Source organism: Dermacentor andersoni, chromosome 9 (genome assembly GCF_023375885.2).
Source record: "Dermacentor andersoni chromosome 9, qqDerAnde1_hic_scaffold, whole genome shotgun sequence".
NCBI classification, from domain to species: domain Eukaryota; kingdom Metazoa; phylum Arthropoda; class Arachnida; order Ixodida; family Ixodidae; genus Dermacentor; species Dermacentor andersoni.
The window spans coordinates 11,200,783-11,220,620 of record NC_092822.1 but is presented as its reverse complement, the minus strand read 5'-3'; the positions used below and the strand labels follow the sequence as shown (position 1 = coordinate 11,220,620).

Sequence of the window (19,838 nt, the reverse complement as noted above, 5' to 3'; positions counted from 1 at the left end):
GGTCGGACACTGCGCCGAAAAGTGACCCGGCTTCTGGCACGTATAACACACGCGCGCTTGCCTCGTCTCGAACCGCTTTCTCATGGGCGTGAACTTCGGCCTCTCAAACTTAGAGCCAAATTCACCCTTTTGACCGTCCTTAGCTCCGCGAGCCCGACGCGTCACAAACTCCTCGGCTAACTCAGCGGCTCTAGCCACCGTACTAACGTCTGGCCTATCCAAGACCCAGTACCGCACGTTCTCAGGTAACCGACTATAAAACTGTTCTAGCCCGAAACACTGCAGAACTTTCTCGTGGTCACCAAACGCTTTCTCTTCTTTGAGCCACTCCTGCATGTTTGACATAAGCCTGTACGCAAACTCTGTATATGACTCACTTCTGCCTTTCTCATTTTCCCGAAACTTCCGACGGAACGCCTCCGCTGACAGCCGGTACTTTTTTAGCAGACTCGATTTCACTTTGTCGAAATCCTCTGCCTCCTCTCTCTCCAAGCGAGCGACTACGTCGGCCGCCTCGCCGGGTAGCAAAGTGAGCAAGCGCTGTGGCCACGTTTCCCGAGAGAACCCCTGCTTCTCGCACGTTCGCTCAAAGTTAACCAGGAACAAACCAATGTCCTCTCCAAGCTTAAACGGCCGCATCAGGTCAGTCATTTTGAACAATACTCGTTCTCCTGCACCGTGTGCCTGACTTCCATTACGAGCGCGTTCCATCTCTAACTCGAGACGCTTCATTTCCAAAGCGTGTTGACGGTCGCGCTCTCTTTCTTTCTCTTGTTGCTCTCGTTCTATCTGTTCTTTACGTTCCTGCTCTTGTCTTTTTGCCGTCTCCCTCTCCTCAATGGTCTCAAGGCATTCCGACAGCTCGTCATCCTCAGCTTCTAACTCAAGAATAGCCCTTAGCAGTTCTGGTTTTCTGAGTTTGTCTGAGACATCCAGACCCAACTCTCTTGCAAGCTCCAGCAATTTCGGTTTGCGCAACGACTTCAAATCCATGGCTGCTCTGAATGCTGCTTTCTCTACTGCCTACTATTGTCTTGCCGCAAACTAACCCGGTAGCAACGACAACCACAATTACCAGCTCTGTTTCTGACACTAACAAAAGCCTGGCAAAACTCAGAAGAAGAAAGTCCCGCACTCACCAAACCTCGCAGCCAAGAATTCCGCGCAGTCGTTCCGCTGCAGGCAACCAGTCATCACACAGGGCTCGTTGCGCTGCTCCCGGATGGTCGTTGAGCTGCTCAGCATACAGTCAACCGCATCTCTTCGCTGCTGGCCTCCGTTGTCGCGATCTCACCGCTGGCAACCAGATGTTGTAATCGCACCGCTGGCACGAGTTGTTGGGGACTCGGTGTTGACGCCCGTTATTGCCATTGGGTCGCAAGCCCCAAGGGTAGCGTTGGCCTGGCGGCCTGGGGCACTGGAAGCATCCGAAGGTCCTGGCAAAGCATGAGAAGACTGGTAACAGAACAACTTGTTTATTCTAACATAGCAAAAGAGCGGCCGGTCAGGTCGACCGGAGTGGAGAGACGGGAGAGCACGTAACTCAATAGTACAAATCGGAGCCTCTCCCCTGGCGTCCGGGGGCAGCTGCTCTTATACTCTCGGCGTCGCGGTCCAAAAGGGAAGGAGGGAAGGTCACGGGATGAAGGTCACGGGACGGCGCAGCAGGGGCCCACGACGGCGCGAGCGGTTGAGCCGAGAGACCTCCAGGCCCCTCATTCGGGGAACTCCGCTCCCCGGCTGCCGCGCTTTGACAAGCGAGGGCACACACACACACACGCACACACGAAGACACGTGGCACTGAAACACGCCTGGACACGCTGGGCGGGTAGGCGTTGCGGCGTCGTTGAACGGGCCAAAATGTCCGCCGCTTTGAACAAAGCCCCGGCGTCCGTTGCATCCGCGCCGGCATTACCGCGCGTTGTAGGCGAAACGTAACAATGCCAACTGGACTCCGCCGACGAGAGGCGACTCTGCTTTATCGCTTATGGCTAGGGGTGGCTTTCACGAAATCTTACTCCTTCCGCATTGGAATGGCCGACAACGCTCTCTGTAATGCCTGTCTTTGCGAGGAGACGCTGGAACATATTCTGTGCGACTGTCCTGAATATAATGTTCAGCGACAGTACCTGGCATCTGTTCTAGCGCACCTTGACAGTAGACCATTGTCCCTCGAAACGATTTTTACATGCCGCCGACAGAAGACATCGCAGGTGAAGGCGACAAAGGGACTACTTCGGTTTTTGAAAGAGACGGGATTGGACAAGCGGCTGTGACTGTGATATCACGTACCATGCCAGATTGATGGACTCCAACGGACGATGTGTGTGTGCTGTGCTATGTGCTCTCTCTCCCTCTCCCCCCTTCCACATCTTTAATCTCCCCCATCCCTCTCCCGTGTGTAGGGTAGCAAACCGGTTAAGCTAAACTGGTTAACCTCCGTACCTTTCCCTCTCCACTTTTTCCTTCCTTCCTTCCTCCTTCCTGTCATCAGCTACAAATAGTTGACGCTTCGGCGAGAAAAAGATAAAGAGCGCCCGTCACTGCACCGACTGCTCCGCAAATAGTCGCGCGCGCTCCCTTGTTTTGCGTGTGTTAAAATGTTCTATCAGCAAATACGTGCAGCACTGCGAAGTCTGCGCTTGGACCACGGGCCACTTTACGTTTGGTCCTGCGGTTCCACTCAAGTAAGAGGTTTACTTTTCATCTCCACACGAGAAAGGAAATGACGAGAAAGTGCTCTCTATATCCAAGATTTCCAGGGCCCTGCTTCCTTTTGACACGAGTTTTGCAAACCAGTGAGCGTACATCTTGCATTAAGAACCGCCTCGAAATAAAGTAAAAGAAAGAAAAATTGAGCGAAGAGCAGGAAATATCACGGTAGCGCGCATGTTGCCATGAAAAGCTTACATCTGAAAATTTAAGCTGTTATGACTCGCTTAAATTCCTCATGCTAACATTTTTCGGCGCCACTGTTGAAAACAGCATGGAGTCGTTTCGTGCTCACATGCGCCTTTTCCAATATTAAGTCCACTTGAGTAAAAAAGCCGTTAACGTGCTCCTTCGGTTTTGCCTGAACGTTGTCCTATCCAGTTGCAGTATTGGATGGATTTGCCATCCAATACTGCAACCACTAATACCATCCACAACGAACGATATAGTTGATCGTGTTGCAGTGCAGAATAGGTGGAAGCGAAGCACTCAGCTGAGCGCGTTAGATTGAACAGTCTCATATACGCATAAATGGCTAAAACATTGTCGTACCTTGAGTACTACTTTAAGTTGTCTGTTAGTAACAGTCAGAGCTTAAGGTCGCCCTTCAGTGGAGAGGAGAGCCCTCACAGGCGAGCGATCAGTATAGCGTGCACACACACACACGTACGCTCAACTATATATATATATATATATATATATATATATATATATATATATATATATATATATATATATATGCGTGTGTGCGTGTGTGCGTGTGTGTGTGTGTGTGTGTGTGTGTGTGTGTGTGTGTGTGTGCGTGTGTGCGTGCGTGCGTGCGTGCGTGCGTGCGTGCGTGCGTGTGTGTGTGTGTGTGTGTGTGTGTGTGTGTGTGTGTGTGTGTGTGTGTGTGTGTGTGTGTGTGTGTGTGTGTGTGTGTGTGTGTGTGTGTGTGTGTGTGTGTGTGTGTGTGTGTGTGTGTGTGTGTGTGTGTGTGTGTGTGTGTGTGTGTGTGTGTGTGTGTGTGTGTGTCATAAGAAGTCAACAAACAACGACACCAATGACAACGCAGAAGAAATTACTTATACTTAATTATTGTATTAAAGAAATGATAAATTAATGGAAATGAAGGCGGATCAAAAAAAAACTTGCCGCAGGTGGGGAGCGATTCCACGTTCATCGCATCTTCGCATTACGCGCGCGATACTCTACCAATTGAGCTACCGCGGCACCGTTTTCACATCCACCTTCTGGGGTATTTAGGAGGAGGAGACAAAAAGGAGGAAAGACAGGGAGGGTAGCCAGTGTAAGAACCGGCTGGCTACCCTGTGCTGGGGAAAGGGATAAAAGGAATAAAAGGAGAAGGAAGAAGAATGGGGGAAAATAAAAGGAAACCGGAAAATTCACACAGTAACGCGATACTACGCTCTACAGCACACAAAGACGGTCGCACAATTCGCATGTCCTTAAAAATTTCAGCAAAGCCCTTAAGGCCTTGAGTGCCGAAGTCCGTCTGGACCAGTGTCCTAGAGCTTTTTCCTCTGTAAAGGGGCGATTTTTGAACGCGGTCACGAGCACGTGATCTTTTTGGGTGAAGGTAACTGGTCAATAAACTCACAATTGCTACCTTGTTGTTGCGGGCATATATATATATAATGCCGCAGTGCTACAGTTTACCTAATGAAGGGGACCGCCTCCACCAAATCCCTCCCCCCAAGACGTTAAGCATTGGTAACAGTTACGAGAGATTTTCGCACGGAACTTCCCTGCTATGTAGTACGGGACAGCAAGTTTTCATTCGGTGCAGCGATCATGCATTGGTGTTGTAAACCAGCTTTCATAAATATCTGTCACTATATGTTGATCATATTTATTCCAGCAACATTTACATGGGCTCATTACAATATCTAATCCTATAGTCAAGAAACGACTCAGCCATTTCAACCGTGAAAATAAAGGAAAGCTCTATAAAATAAAACAAACAAACCAGTATCGCGTAACGAACGTGTAATAAGCAATGTACATTGTAATTACCATGTCGACGAGAACATTTAAATCTGTAGCTATTAAAATCCCCGTGTGCAGATACAATCATTCCATTCGCGGCTGAAATATTTTGAGCACTTTCATGAAGGTTATCACGATTGTTTCCAGTAATCCATGTGTCAATGTACACGCGCACAACGGGGCTTCAATTCTGTTTCCTTGTAGCTTCTGCAATGCTGCACACGTTTGCAAGACACAACTTAGGGGCGTCAGTTTTTTTACTCCCTTCCAAAGAAGCGCTCGTCAGAGCCCGCGAGAACATCGCCGACTAACTCTGCGCCAGCAGGTTAGTACCCGAGATACCAGTCTTTACGACCGGTGAGTCGCGTTCCCCGGGTGAAGAAACCAGAACTGTCGCCGACGCTGTCATGTCGCATGAGCCCGAAGTTAATAGCCCTGCAAAGGGGAGCGTTTGCTGTTTCAATTTTTTTCCTTTCATTTTTTTCGTCTACTGAGATTATTTTTTTTTTGCTTCGCTTTTCACCTTCGACGAGATTCGCTCCTCGGCGTAGCGTTTCACTTCTCTTTGTGGCTTTCAATGTGGCGTGACTTTCTTTCGGGACATGTCGCGACCAGACTTGAGTGGACACGCGAGGGGTGTGAAGAAACTAGTGGTACACTAAGAGCCTTTCGCAGCCGCCGCTGATGTGAGAAACATGGCTGCCGCTGTATCTCTGAGGCGGACATTTGGCACATAGCTATAACCGAGACCGTACGATGCCGTCTAGAGTGCATCATTTATGACTTCCCCCAATTTTGCCGAAGGACAGGTGCTCCAGTTTTCTGTGAAGCTGGGCGACAGACGGTTTGTGGATGTAGGCATCCAAGCTTCCAGCCTTGACGGACGTTTACACATCGGGCCCTGAAAATCCTGCTTGGTACTCCTCTTTTTTTACTTCGTCCACAGCTGCTCAAGTTTTGCTCTCAGATCAAGAAGTGCGACGTGGAAAGTGCACCGTCTGACATGATTTTGTTTGTGCCACGTTCAAAGACTTACCAAGTATGATCATCAATCGTTCGATAATAAACGTTATCTGCTTGCTTTATGCTGCTACTTTAGTGATCAATCAATCAATTAATCAAGAAATTAATCAAATAATCATGTTTACTTAACGTGCCGAGGAAAAACCCCAAGGTCTGTGTGCTGGTGCACGGCAAATACAATTACACACAGAAATACAAATGCAGGAAAAATAAAATAAAATAGGAAACAAGAATGGAAAGGAACAGTCTACAGTCAGAAAGAGCGAACATGAAGAAAAACATGAACGATGCGTGAGTGAATAAAAGTAAATTAATTAATCCAACCTTTAGATTATGTGCCCAGAAAAATGAACATGTGGTTTTATTACTGGTGCAAAGGTAATCTAACGGAAAAATAATGTACAGCTTTCAAAAAATACAAATGCAAAAGAAAACGATCTATGTACACATAAACCAATCGGTTATAATATTGGCACACATCAACATGGGAAGTTGCTAAAGTGAGCTCTTATCTATCGGCAAAGGTATTGTTAATTGAAAATGAACAGAAGGTTAGTGAGCAAGTACAATGAAAAAAAAATGTGCAGCTGAAAGTAAAAACAGTAAGGGAAAGTGAATAATGAAAGTGGGAACGATTTAAGTAGGATAAATGTAAATTGTATGCACCAAGAAGACTAAATGTACAAGAAAAAGAAAAAAAAGCCACTGGTATATTACATATATCGCTAGGCAAGCTGGCAGTGTACTAAATCACATGGCGAAAGAGAGCACGTACGCATACTGTGAAAATCTAGCACACTATACGATACGAAGCTGGGAACAGAACGGCGAAACCGACTGATTAAAGATAGCAAGATCAGCGAAATCAATCAATCAATTACCGTGTACATAAACAAATGTGAGGTCTAAGCGCGGGCGTACGCATACATTAGAAAAAAAAAATTGGGAGGGGAATATAACAGAAAGCAACGAATAAAAAGAACAATACTGAACAGACGAGTGCGCATACAATAGGGCGCAATGTGAATACAAAAGAAAAAGCAGGAGAAGGGCAGCTGAACATGTGAAACTGTGACAAAACAATGCAGAGCTCGAAAAAACAAAAATGACAGCGAGATATGAAAAGCATCAAGATCATCAAAATAAGCGTTGCAAAGATTGTATTCTGCGGATGGTTGAGCGTTGGTGATAACAGGCAGGAACATGGTAAGGCCTATGTGCTGCAGTGATCTTGCGCGGAATACGAAACATGGTACAATTGAGGAAGGAGTTCGGGGCAGGTGAAGACACTGTGAAGGAGTTTGAAAAGAAACAGCAGGTGAGCGCGATTACGTCGGCAGTGAAGTAAAGGCAATGGTAATAATCCAACAATGCCAGAGCAACGTCCAGTGTCCGTGTTAGAAAAGCAGTGATGATATATACCTAAAGCGTTTTCTGGACGTGCCCTATAATATCACCGACGCCTATTCAAGTTGAGGAAAAGAGAGTGTTGTGTACAACTTGTGGAATTGTAGGAGAATTGAATTCTCTGGATAGTATGCGAACACAGCCAAGAGAGCGCAAACCCCACATTGCGACGCGTTTAATGTGGGCTGAAAAGTGTAAGGTTCTATCAAATAGTACACCGAGATCATCGATCTCAAAGACCTTTCATAATGGTACGGAATGTACAAAACAAGAAATGCTTACTATTTTGCGTGTGAAAGTCATCACTTTATTCTTAGCAGCATTCGAGTTGTGCATATTACCTTTGCACCGTTTAGGAAAAGAAAACAGGTCAGACTGCAGGATGCGGCAGTCATCAACAGTGTGAATCTCCTTAAAAATATTGATGTCATGCACATAGAAGGAATGAAACAAATTCCTTATTATTAAATAATAATAATAATAATAATAATAATAATAATAATAATAATAATAATAATAATAATAATTTGCATCTTGCCGAGTCGCACACGATGCAGGGAGCAAGAAGAAGAAGCTGCCAGAACAGCTTGGCAATGCTGCAAGCACTCTTGCAGCCACAGTAAAACAATCGGCAACATATTGACGAACAAAACTTGGGCGCTTACAGAATGTAGCACATGATCAGGTCAGTACAATGTACATCTGAAAAGTCGAATTGAAATACTAAAATCGAACAAAGGAATACAACTAATTACAAGATACAATAAATGTACTCCGATACGCGTGAGAGCTCGCATTAAAATAAGACATAAAAATAAGCACCAAGAAGAGTCGTTACAAACAAATGAAGCATTTCGAGAATATTTAAAAGGGTTCCAGGATTCCTGGCCACATGTCTTCCGGTTTTAGGGCATTGTTGAAACAAGCTGATCTTTTCTTCAACATGACAGTTTTGCACCGCGCCATACTTAAGTCCAGCTGAGCTCGTTTTTTCCCCAACCAAGAGGGCACAGCGTGCGAACACTTGTGCTTATAAATGACAAATGGCCTTATGCTCGAATTGAACTGGACTTTACCAATTTTTGGCAAAGAATTTCGTCCGACCTAATTAACTGATTTGTTGAAATTTGTATGGGCAACTTCGCCCACAAACATTTCTGCATGCATAGAGTCCACTCAATACCACCTGCGTATATTACGTTTTCCGGACGATTTCTACGGAATCAATAAGGATTTCTTATGATTGGCTCGTCATTTCAGTATAGCAGCAGAGAAAGCATCCGGAATTACTGGGCTGCATGTGGAGCATTCTAATGTGGGTGCAAGCAGGTCGCAAAGGTCGCTAATCGAGACTGAGACCCATGTGAGCATGTTCACTGTTCGTGAATCTAGCCAAGCACATCCACATCGCTGCATCTGACACCATTAATGACCGTTCCTCCATCACTGCAGATCAAATGAGGGCGAGTAAGTGGAAGTAAACGCGTTAGCAAAGAAACACGTATCTATTGTGATTAGATCAAGCTCTGTGTGCTTATGTCGTTCGTTAATGAGTGGCGAGTGGTGGCGCTGGCTAACATTCCCTGGGTTAGTTCTAGTAGTAAGGCATAAATACCCTAGAAAGTCGATGGGGAAACGGCGCCGCGGTAGCTCATTTGGCAAGAGCATTGCACGCGTAAAGAGAAGACGTAGGTTTCTATGCCACCTGCGACCAGTTGTTTCTTCCTCCACTTTCATTTCTATTAATATATTGTTTTTTTTTAATTCAACTAGTAAGTACAATTCCCCCTGTGTTGTCCTTGGTGTCATTATTTGTTGGCTTCTTGTGATATGATTAATAAAAACCCGGCCCCTCGATACCCTATCTTCTCGTTCCTTAATGGGAACGAGTAACTTGTGTTTGTGGCTGTTTCCTCATTAGTGCTAGTAAGGTATAATTTGTACTGTCGGTATTAATCTCATAACCATTTTTTTGTCATGACGTTAATTTTGCCGGTAGACAGGATTTTTATACGGATCACCTCCACCCAATACAAGAAAAACCAGGCATAGAATACGATTCCCAAGATCATATCACTATTGCCCATTGCCTATCCTTTCTTTTTTTGTTTGTTGTTGTGGTGGTTTGCATAAAAATCTTGTCTATCGGCAAAATAAACGCTCGTAGAAATGGCAGCGCTGTGTGCATCTCTTTCGTGCCTCGCTTTGTCATCGCGGTGTTCCCTATGCCGTTTCCTTGCATGTGATAAACCTGAACAGCCAGGAAGCCTGACTCAAAACGTTGATGTTTGTGAATTTTACTGCGGGCCTAGTATATAGAACGATTAAAACCTCGGGAAGCTGTTGAACCTTTCACTGCCGTTCCCCGGCAACCAAAGGGCAAACATCAAAGGCGCAACTGTTCTTTTTTTCTCTCTCCTCACTTTAGCCCTGCTGTGCTGCTGCTGCCGATGGGACGGCGGCGGCTGCTGGGCCGCTTCCACGTTGCGCACGTTACGCACCAGCCGGGCCAACAGTGGCGGTGCTGCGAGCGGCTCCGGGGTCGGTGACGTCAGCAGAACCAGCGGCAGCGCCTCGTGCCAGAACGACGAGGTGTCGGAGTGCGTGAGCAAGCTGGACCTGCTCTCGCAGAACAAGAGCCTCGCCTTCGCCACAACCGAGGCTGAGCTGAAGCGAATCTGCGCGTCAGTATACTGTTGCGCGTCTCTCTACAGATTCCTGCTACTCGTACCCACAGGCAACTCTTGGCTCAAAGCGTTTCCTCGATTACGCGGAATGCAAGAAAAGCGACACATCCTGATTGAGTTGCACGTGCAAAAGAGATGTTTGGAAAACAGCGGTGTTCTTCTTAAACCGTTCTCAGAAAGATGATATTGCTCTCTTCAAAGGCTCTTATCGGGTGCAGTTAACAGAAGTGATATACGGGGTGATCATTTCTAAGTTCTGGCGGAACTTTCAAAAATCACCTGTGGCAGATTGCGCAATTCGTGTTCTTGAGTTACATTATTTGATGATGTGGACATTACTAACACGAGCATTCGAAACACATATTCAACTAATTAATGAAAATTGACTAATACTTTCTTGATTAATTCATTACGGCACGTATTGTAATTTAGGAATTGTAGCCGGTGAGTTTGCAAGACGTAACCATTTGAAATAAATTTGCAGAATCGCACCAGTTTCGAGATATAATTTTCCAAAGTGTGGGACTAAATAAATGGGGGTTCCAGTTACTTTCAGAATTCATTACATAAAAGAACAATTTGTTAAAAAAGAAAGTGGAACAACACTGTATTCTTGTGGTGAGTTTGATAGCGCCTGTCTCCAGGCTAGTCTCATTCTGGAAATTCATTCTGATTTGATACACCTTGCAACCTCACGGGCTACAATATGTAAATTGCAATGTTCGCCGTAAAGTCATCAGAACATTAATTAGCGAATGTTTGTTAATCAGTTGACCAGCTGTTTTGATTTCTCGTGCAAGTAATGTCTCCCTCTCTAACTAATTCAGCTCAAGGACTAGGATCATGTTATTTGCAACAGCTGGCTTATTAAAATTTCCTAAAAGTTAAAAGTGATCACCCTGTATGGTTACATTTTTTGGTTGCCGAGGCAATAAGTCGCAAGTTTAACCACTTCGACATTTCAAAAACCTTGGTATTTTAGGCACGTGTATTTTTAACTAATAAGTTTAAAGCGCGAGAGCATCATCATCATCATCATCATCATATGTGCTTTATTTCTCGTCCGAGCGAGGGGGTACTGGGACTAAAGGCACGAAGGCCTGACAGAGGTCCCAGACCCCACGGTTACAACAGCGGATAAAATCAGTACAAATGAATACACATATAACGTACACATATATTTCGCACAAGAGATCATAATTTCAGTAACAAAAATGATTACAATATTTGTTCGTTAGAACCAGTAAGCCGCATAAACATTAGCACAAATTCTCTCAGTATGCACTCTTTGTTAGGTCATACATGCCTTCACATAGATGCAATAGAATAAAAAAGTTAATAATTAGTGAAAGCAATGTCATCGGCGAGTAATAATGCATTAAGCTGTCTTTTGTAGGTGCTTTCTGAAGCACTAAAGTTTAACAGTTCTTCTACCTTGTTTACTATTTCTGTCGACTGATATATGAAAGTTTGTTTACCATAATTTGTTCTTGTTTTCGGTAAGTGTCTGGTATTCCGGCGCAGTGAATAACGAAGTATTTCAACGTTGTCTATTTTGGTGAATAATTTTTGTTTGTGTATGGTCATCAGAAGTTTCTTATAATATATTCTGTCTGCTCGAAGAAGGGAGTAGCGTTGAAATAATGCAGCTGTTTCAAGGTCTAAAAAACTGCCATGGTAATTGCAGTATATACGAAGGATTCGTTTCTGTAAAAGAATTAATTTGTTGTTTGTTTTTGAAGTTGTACCCCAAACCAGGACCCCGTAGCAAAGTTTAGAGTAAAGGAGAGTATTGCATTACTGTTGTTTGAGCCAAAGCGGTATCAGCTGGGCTATCCTGTTAATGATACCGACAGATTTAGAAAGGTCATTGCATAACATCCTTATATGCGAACTCCAAGATAGATGTTCGTCAAACCAAACGCCTAAGAATTTTTGTTCTTGGACATGGTTAATTGCTGTACCATTGTGACACATTGTACCACAGACAAGCTCTTTCTTCCAACTCGGCTTAATAACGAAAACACTAGATTTTATGCACGTTGCTAGAAAGCAGTATTACAATATTAGGGAGAAAACCACCACGTGGGGGAAAAAAAGACATTCCACCCAAAGTGTGGCGTTTGCAAGTTAACGAACTAACTAAAACACCGCGAACGCCTATCGCGCCAGCCATCGTATTCCAAGAAATTCAGTTCCTCTTCTGCTACTGACATAGAAGGCTTCCTGGCACATGCGCATTCCTCCCGTTTCATTTGTACCACTTCTAATATAACCCGAGTGCGAACATCATTGTGCTTGTAAGTTACCGTGGTACCTTCAAAAACTGGGGTGGAGCCGCAGCTATTACAATGTAAGGCCAGAAAACCGTCTTTTATGTTCCGTACGTTGTTGGCAGGTGCTCTAAGGTGGTCGTTCAGGCACCTGCCCGTTTGTCTGATGTAGGAAGCACCGCAAGGCAAAGGGACCACCTCGCTCTCACAATCTATGCAGCGTTTTACAGCGAAGGTTGTATATATGACTAATCATCAGTAGTTTTTTCGGCGTCCGGCAACAGAAGCAGACATAGAAATTTCTAACAAACTCATACACAATGGGTTTCATTGTTTGCTTTGTGTGTGATCACGTACGGGTGCAGTGCGGCGGCGAAGATTTCAACATGCGGAACATATTAGAACGCTCGCCGTGAAAAATAGTGTGACGACAAGGTTATCGCAGTATATAAGCAGGAGAGGTATCGACGCTAAAAACAGCTATGTTATCGATGGGGTGGACACGTATAGTCCGTACAATTGGAAGAACAACATGCGTACGAGGGGCGCCGGAGGGAACAGCAACGAGAATGTCAACGGCGCCGGCGCGAGACGACGACCGACGAAGAACGTTACCGTGGTGCTGAACGAACAAATGAGAACCATTCCACTCTGCGAAGACAGAATGGCAGGGAAAGGCACTTTGCTTTTGGTTTGAGCGCTTTGACTGTCGTCAGCTTTCGCTGCGATTGCATCTTCACAGAGTGGAATGGTGGTCACAGTTTTGGTAGTTGATCTTGCACCCACATTTCTCTTTTTTGACGGGAGTGCTCCTTTTCGCTAGTGCAGCCAACTTTTGCGGAGCGGAAAACACAACACGAACACATGCATGCTGTCCGATATTTGCAAGTCTATGAGGCACTTCGGTATTTGAACGGGATCACCGCGACTTTGTCGCGTCGTTCCGCGTTCTTCGAACAGCGTTGCTTGCTGCACTGTATTTGCGCTGTCTATGCGCAAAGTGGAATACTTCACTTCGCATGCATAGGTTGCATATCAAATGAGAGGAGAGCATGCTCACTGCAGGACAGCATATTGCGTGATGTTTAATATGTACATCGTCATTGTGAGCCTATAATACAGCAACAGTTTTACTTTATGAGCCGAAGTGTTTGTCGCAGGTAAGGAGGTCTGAAACAATCGCCTTCGAAAAGTGGAAGGGTGTTTTAAGTTTTTTCGTACACGTAACTCTGTCAAAAGAAAAAAAAACACAGGACGATTTCCCGCCTGTTTGCGGCTTCACTTGCGCACACGTTCAACGACAACGGGGGAATTGTTTATAGAGCTCTCATTGTGTTCCACCCGTGCAGTCACCTGACCGGCGCCATGGACTGCGTGAACGCATTCACCCACCGCTGCTTCAGCGAAAAGCAGCGAGAGATCTACAAGCGGCTCACCAGCGGTGCGGCTCAGCTCATCGAGGACTTCTGCCGGGAGGGTTCCCGGTTCAGGCTCAGTGAGAAACTCGCTTTTTTACGAAAACCGGGTTACTGGAACGGTATTCCTTTGTTCGCTCAGGCACACGTTCTTCGTTCACAACAATCGATTGCCATTAGTCGGTTGCCTGCGCTAATATTGCCTCTATCATATTTGGCCGGCATCTATGCCGATGTGTTCTAATAGCAAAACTAAATTAAATGTTGGGGTTTCACGCGACGAAAGCATGATATGATTAGTAGGCACACCGTAGTGGGGACTCCGGGTTAATTTTGACCACCTGTTAGGTTTTAACGTGCACCCAATGCGTAGTACACAGGTGTTCTTGCATTTTGCCCCCACTTATATGTGGCCGCCGCGGCCTGGATTCGATCCCGCAGCTTCGGGCTTTGCAGCGCAACACTAAAATCATTGCGCCACCACGACGGGTGTTCTTATTTTTTTATTTATTTATTTATTTGTTTATATAGCATGTGAGTCCCTTGTGAATGAGAACTCTTTCGTCCCCGCTACGGCAGCCATAGCAGATCCGCTACTACAGTGTATGTCAGTTCTTCCTTCGCTGTATGATGAATCGCGGTTATCACAGAGGACAAATATTAATTTTTCTCCTCGTGCCCCTATGTATATTTTACAGCTTTTCCCCCCAGTCAGCCTACAATTTGTTAACACTTACTATTGCTACGTAATTCGACACAGCGCGCAGCTTCAACTGCGTAGCTCTGCCCTAACGCCTCTGTTAAAAACGTTCTTTTTTTGTAAGCTGCACAATATGATAGAATATATTGTGCTTATGAATGTCAAGGTTTATAGGAGATGATGAAAAAAATATAATCAAGAATGTTATGAGTATGAAGAAGTCATATTGTTCTCCGATTGGGAAACCGTGAAGCCGTTTTCTGTAACTTCACGAAGAACTCATGCTTATATGTGTTCACCACATCTTCCTATCCACATGCTTACTTCCTATCCACCAAACATTTTTTTGTTCAACAGTATGTCTATAGACTATATTGTATTATAAAACAAGTCTTCTATATTTCTGATAGCAACAAACTTTGTTCGTAAACAATTAAAATTTCAATTGTTAGTTCGTTGTGGAATATGTCTGGGGCCAAGTTCCGGACAGCACACTACACCGCGCCATTTTATTGCTGAATAAGGTATCTAAGGCCACCTTGCTGTGATATGGGATCAAGCACACTAAGGTCTCATCTCAAATTACTCGTATTAATCAGTCACGAATCACGTCAAACTGAGACAGTGAACGACAAATATTCATTATCCGCGTAGTCAGATATATGCCAACCGGTGTTAGGCATAAAAGCATTCGCCATCAGTGCACATGCTCAATTACAATGTGTAGTGTTTGTGTTGCGTAGCATGCGTCTAGAGCATTCAAATACTCTTTTAGGCATTCAAATATTAATGCCGAAGGCAGTTCAAGCCATAGCGTACCATTTTAAATTAATCAGTGTTTTTTACTGTCCCATTAATCGTTTCTTGTTACCTGGACTCCGAAACGATCGATGAACCAATGGCACCGTCCGGACAGTCTGTGTCATTTGATAGAAGACTAGAAAGATTGTCTCAGCTAGAAACTGCGGAGAGGAGCACCGAACAAAGCTTTCGAAACGCTTAGTTGCGCTACGTTGCTTCAAAACTTCATGTGCTTTTCACGTTCCGTTCGCGGGAAACGTTAATTTAGCAGAATAGTCCCGGCGCACATTCCGCGCGTTCCGGGATGAATCGAGCTTTCATGGTGTTCTTCACAGACCATGACGTGTTTGAAATCTTACCTGCAAGTTTCATCTGGGTTAGGAATTTCACCAATAGACGCTGCGCATGGTGAATGGTGCCCTCAAATAGGAATTTTATGCGCGGTGACTTCCATTGGAGTTTTTTCATTTCAACCTGACCGTGGATGTAATAGGAGTTACATTTCTTTGTGTGCAGCCTATCTGAAACACTCCAAGTGCTACAAAGAATTGCAAGATGATTACAACCAATGCGCCTCAGTCTACATGGCTCAGCGGGCCGAACTTCAAGGCCAGCCGCTTAGCGCCCAAGACAAAATTCGGCATTCGTGTTGGTAAGTCAGGATTTCTTTAAAGAGGTTGCTTGCTTATTTCTGTGCCATGTAATGTAGAGCTATTAACCATGCGTATGTAATACGTATTTGCAGCAATATGAGTGATGCCCATGCGCATCATGCTCAAATGAAAATGTTTGAAATAAGTATTCTTTATAGGACAGCTCACATGGTGTTCACATGCTGGGTCCCACGCCTAAGTAATGGAAGGAGCAAAAGTCGCCCCATCTTTACTGATCTCCCTAAACACCACAATTTGTAATTTATTCGTTCAAAACATAGAGTGCGCTGGCAACTCCATTTATAGTGTTACCCATTTAATTACGTGTATACAAGCTAGGGAATTTATCACATTAGAGTATGCTCATTCCAGTTTGAGGTAAAAATAGAGTAAGCGTATTTAATCTTTATCTCTCTCGGACTGGAGCAAAATATGCGACCACTGGTTGCTCTAGCAAGAGGACTTGACAACCTTTCATTGTTTCTACATCTCTCTCACAGCCAAATGGACGGCTACAAACAGTGCGCCAAGACAGCTGTACTTCTGCGCTGTGACGTGGAAGCAGCTGAGCTGGCCGAAGACATCATAGTCAAGGCCGGCGGCTACCTCGTGTCTACGCACTGCTCTGGATACCGCATCGACGAGCCCAGCTGCAGCGGCTGTTCCACACGGGTAGCCATCGCGCTGCCGGTGATTCTAGCAGTAGCCGCCTGGCTGCACCTCTTCTCAACCTAGCCGCAGTACTCCGTCGGTAGGCTGCGCAGCCACAATGAACAAACCACGCTTGCTGCAGTGCAGATTCTTGCGGACATCCGCACTGAATGACTACAAACTGTGGCCTAAGGCCAATGCGGGCGTAGTGAAGTTGAGTAGTGCTAGCGCTTGCCGTCTTAAGGGCTCCTCGCTGCCGTGAGCCTGCGAAGATTGTCCTTTCATGCTTGCCAACTGAAAGCGGAGCGGAAACAAAGCACAAGCGGTTTAGCAATGGCTGACCACGGCTTCATTCATCCCTGCGCCGTCCGGAAGCGTACATAGCCATAGACGTCGCCGTGGGGACTGGGCAGTGAAACGACGAAACCCTTCCACGAGTGCATCGTGGAAAACAGGAGCGAGCGTGTTCGCATCGCTGACGAGAGTCGACGCTGGCGCTGGAAGCCTTTGTACTACTGCTTTTTCGACAACCACATTGATGCCGTTCTCCATCAGTCATCGAAGAGAAATCAGTGACGTAACACAGAAGAAAAAAGCCAAAATCATAATAAGATCCTAATTACTGATAGCTTGAATTTACGGACAAACGGCTATTGTCCTCTGTCGCAGTGCGTTACGGACACTGATGTGGACGTCAAAGACACGTTTTGAAACCTAAAAACTGCTCCATTTCGATGAATTTGTCATCCGGGTTACCTTGTCTTACACGACCACCTCATTGATAAAGCTGTGCCACTGTGGAGCCGAGGGTACGTCTCGGGGAACTTCAGCTTGAACAAGGCATCCCCGTTACAGGAAGCCTGTGTGCGTACATGAATACTGTGACTAGTTAGCTCATAGTAGTGTCGACACCGCAACAATCTAATATGGCGTGCAAAGTTTCCAATTGTGCCGACCCAGGGGCAAGTAATACTATCCTTTCAATATCGTCACCTTCCTTAAAGTTCAAAAAGTGAAGAACATCACATACTGGTAATCAGCGACCACGCTGTAAGTACTGAGCAAGTGTACAGAGGAAGATGACTGAGGGAAAGATGCCTTGAGCCGTTACTACGAATGGGAAATCAGTGAAGATATTTGAAGCATTGCAGTTTCTTCATGCCAATGTTCCAAGTCAAATGGTTGAGAACGTACGATTTGTAAAGTGCACTGAACGTCCATATTGGGCAAGTCTGTTTCTCTCTGCTCATCGGATGACTTGTTGTGACCACAGGACGCAAGTCATCAGCGTGTTAAAATGATGCCCATGCCTCTCGTATTTCGAGCCTGGGACCACTCACTGGACAACTAGAAGCGATACAGACACTGAGAGAAAATATAAATATCGTTAATACATATACTGGTCATGATATATATATATATATATATTGGCCGGTAGTAACTGCGAAGAGTTTATAGAATTTCGCCCTTCGGTCCCAAGAGTACGAAGAAAGTATGCAGCGCAGAGTTTCTCTCGCGACGTCAGTAACTGCGTCCAGCACTTCAGCGCGCTCTCCGAAAGCCTATACTTGTGGCTTTCCAGCCAGTGTGCATCAGCTGTATTTTCCAACTACCGGGGACTCTCCGCTTCGTTTCAACATGTTTGCTGATGTGAGAGAGGTTAGTGGTGACGCAGTGCGCGCGCTGCCACGTGCGTTTGTGTGACCGGCGAACCAGCAAATTAAGTCTTTAGTGTTTGCTGTGGACCAGACAAGGAGGCGTTGACGTGCGTTGGGATGCGAGAAATTACGCGAGCGCATTCTTCTGCTCGTCCCCTTTGAACAGCACAAGATGGCTAGCATACTGATATTAGAGCACTCAGGACGAGCGCACAACCTGGCGCAACCATCTGTGGCACAGAGTATTTCCTCTATTCTTTGCGCGCGACGTTCCGCTTCAACGGTGCTGCGAGCGTGAGGCCGGCCATCTTGACTGGGGCCACTTTAGTTGTTGGAGAAGCCTGCTTACAGAATTTTGTGTGTCCGCTTCCCGAATGTCCTGTGGTGCGCGGCCCACTCTCCCTAGTCGCTACGTGGAAGATGAATACTCATTTGGCAGGAGACTTTTCGGAGACTGCCCGTTTCGCAAGAAGCACAGTGTTACGTAGCTGCGTCGCTCCTGTGTGAAGTGCTGAAAAAGAAACAGAGAAGGAACTCGACGACCACATTTTATAGTGTTTCCCTATGAAAGGCTGTAATCCCTTTTTCCATTACTGTTGTTTGTTGCTTAAGTACTTGTGTTACTGCTGTAGCTGAATTGATGTATGGGTCAGCATTTGTTGTGTTTGCAAACAAGTTTCTCTGGTTCAGCTTATAGCTCCACTTATATCAGCTGATTGAGCGACACCTTCCTCCAGTTAATAAAATCAGGTTGTCAGAGGGCAAATAATAATTTTTCTGGTTAAAATTCATAGCGATTACAGAGGTAAGTGTATAATAATCGCTGATAAATGTTTGAAAATACTGGCTAACTTGTTCTTTTTTTTTGGTAGTTGCATTGACGTGCAAGTTGCAACTGCCAAAATGAAGCCTGTCAACGCTCGAGGCAGGTCAGCTTACTAAGATTCCGGGAATTGGCACCAGTTTCGAGACGTCTCTCCCGAATGCGAGACAACTCTGCGTAAAACATCACTGGTCTTAGGGACGAATACGTTGAAACTGGGGCTATTCTTATGATTTCTGCTAAGTCGACGTGCCTTAAGCAGTGCCTGGTTTTAACTCCAAGATTTCAGGGTGCACGATAATCTTACTAACTGGATAGTAAATTGGTAAGCTTAGTCATAGCGTACATTGGTGAAATTCGAACAATATCCCACGTGCACCGCTGCTGCGAAGTATGAGAAAAAAATTATTTTTTCTAAAATCTCCAATATTTATTTATTAGAAGTGCTCGTTCATGACACTCCATAGAGGCGTCAAGAGCCATTTTGTGCAGAATAATGAGAAGGATAGTTTATTCTCTTGTTGTTGCCGTTGTGCGAAACAGTGCTAACCACGCTGTGTACCAAGATTTTAAACACGTTCACTTACATTTTCCATTTTGCACAACAGTGGCTGCTAAGTGTTGATCTAGGCACACTTGTAGAAAAACAGTGTTGAGTAGAAGCCGTTAAAAAGTGATGTACAAATATGTGGTGTTTACGCTAAGACCTACATTTAGTTCCAGTAATGAAGGTCATGCTTGTAAAATAAAGTTGGGTGATTATTTTGCCGTGTCACTTCTGTAACTACATTATGTACACATTCTTTTATATCTGACATATTAGAAGAATGTGATGAGAGGAAGAAACACTAGGGTAAGTTTCTATCTGTCGCTATAAGCAATCGAGGTGAGTCTCAATGCCTCGTTGTCATCCCTTTGGAGGCGTCATCCGAAATGTAAGTGCGTACTTTGAAATCTCTGCAGGCTTAAATGATTGCTGCGGCTGTGAACTTGTTTACCGGGACAGCAGCAGGTTCTCACAGCAGTCACGGCCATTTTCTCTTGA

The 19,838-nt window shown here is 45.1% G+C and overlaps 1 protein-coding gene across 1 annotated transcript in view; it reads left to right on the top strand.

The window, feature by feature from the left end:
• The window catches only part of LOC126527025 (uncharacterized), a 131,255-nt gene extending 111,697 nt beyond the window's left edge, over positions 1-19,558 (top strand). Inside the window, exons 2-5 of the mRNA XM_050174737.2 lie at positions 9,561-9,816; positions 13,442-13,587; positions 15,525-15,660; positions 16,162-19,558. Coding sequence (XP_050030694.1) covers positions 9,561-9,816; positions 13,442-13,587; positions 15,525-15,660; positions 16,162-16,396 — 773 coding nt within the window. The 3' untranslated portion in view covers positions 16,397-19,558. The remainder of the gene's footprint in view (positions 1-9,560; positions 9,817-13,441; positions 13,588-15,524; positions 15,661-16,161) is intronic.
• Positions 19,559-19,838: the final 280 nt, after the last annotated feature.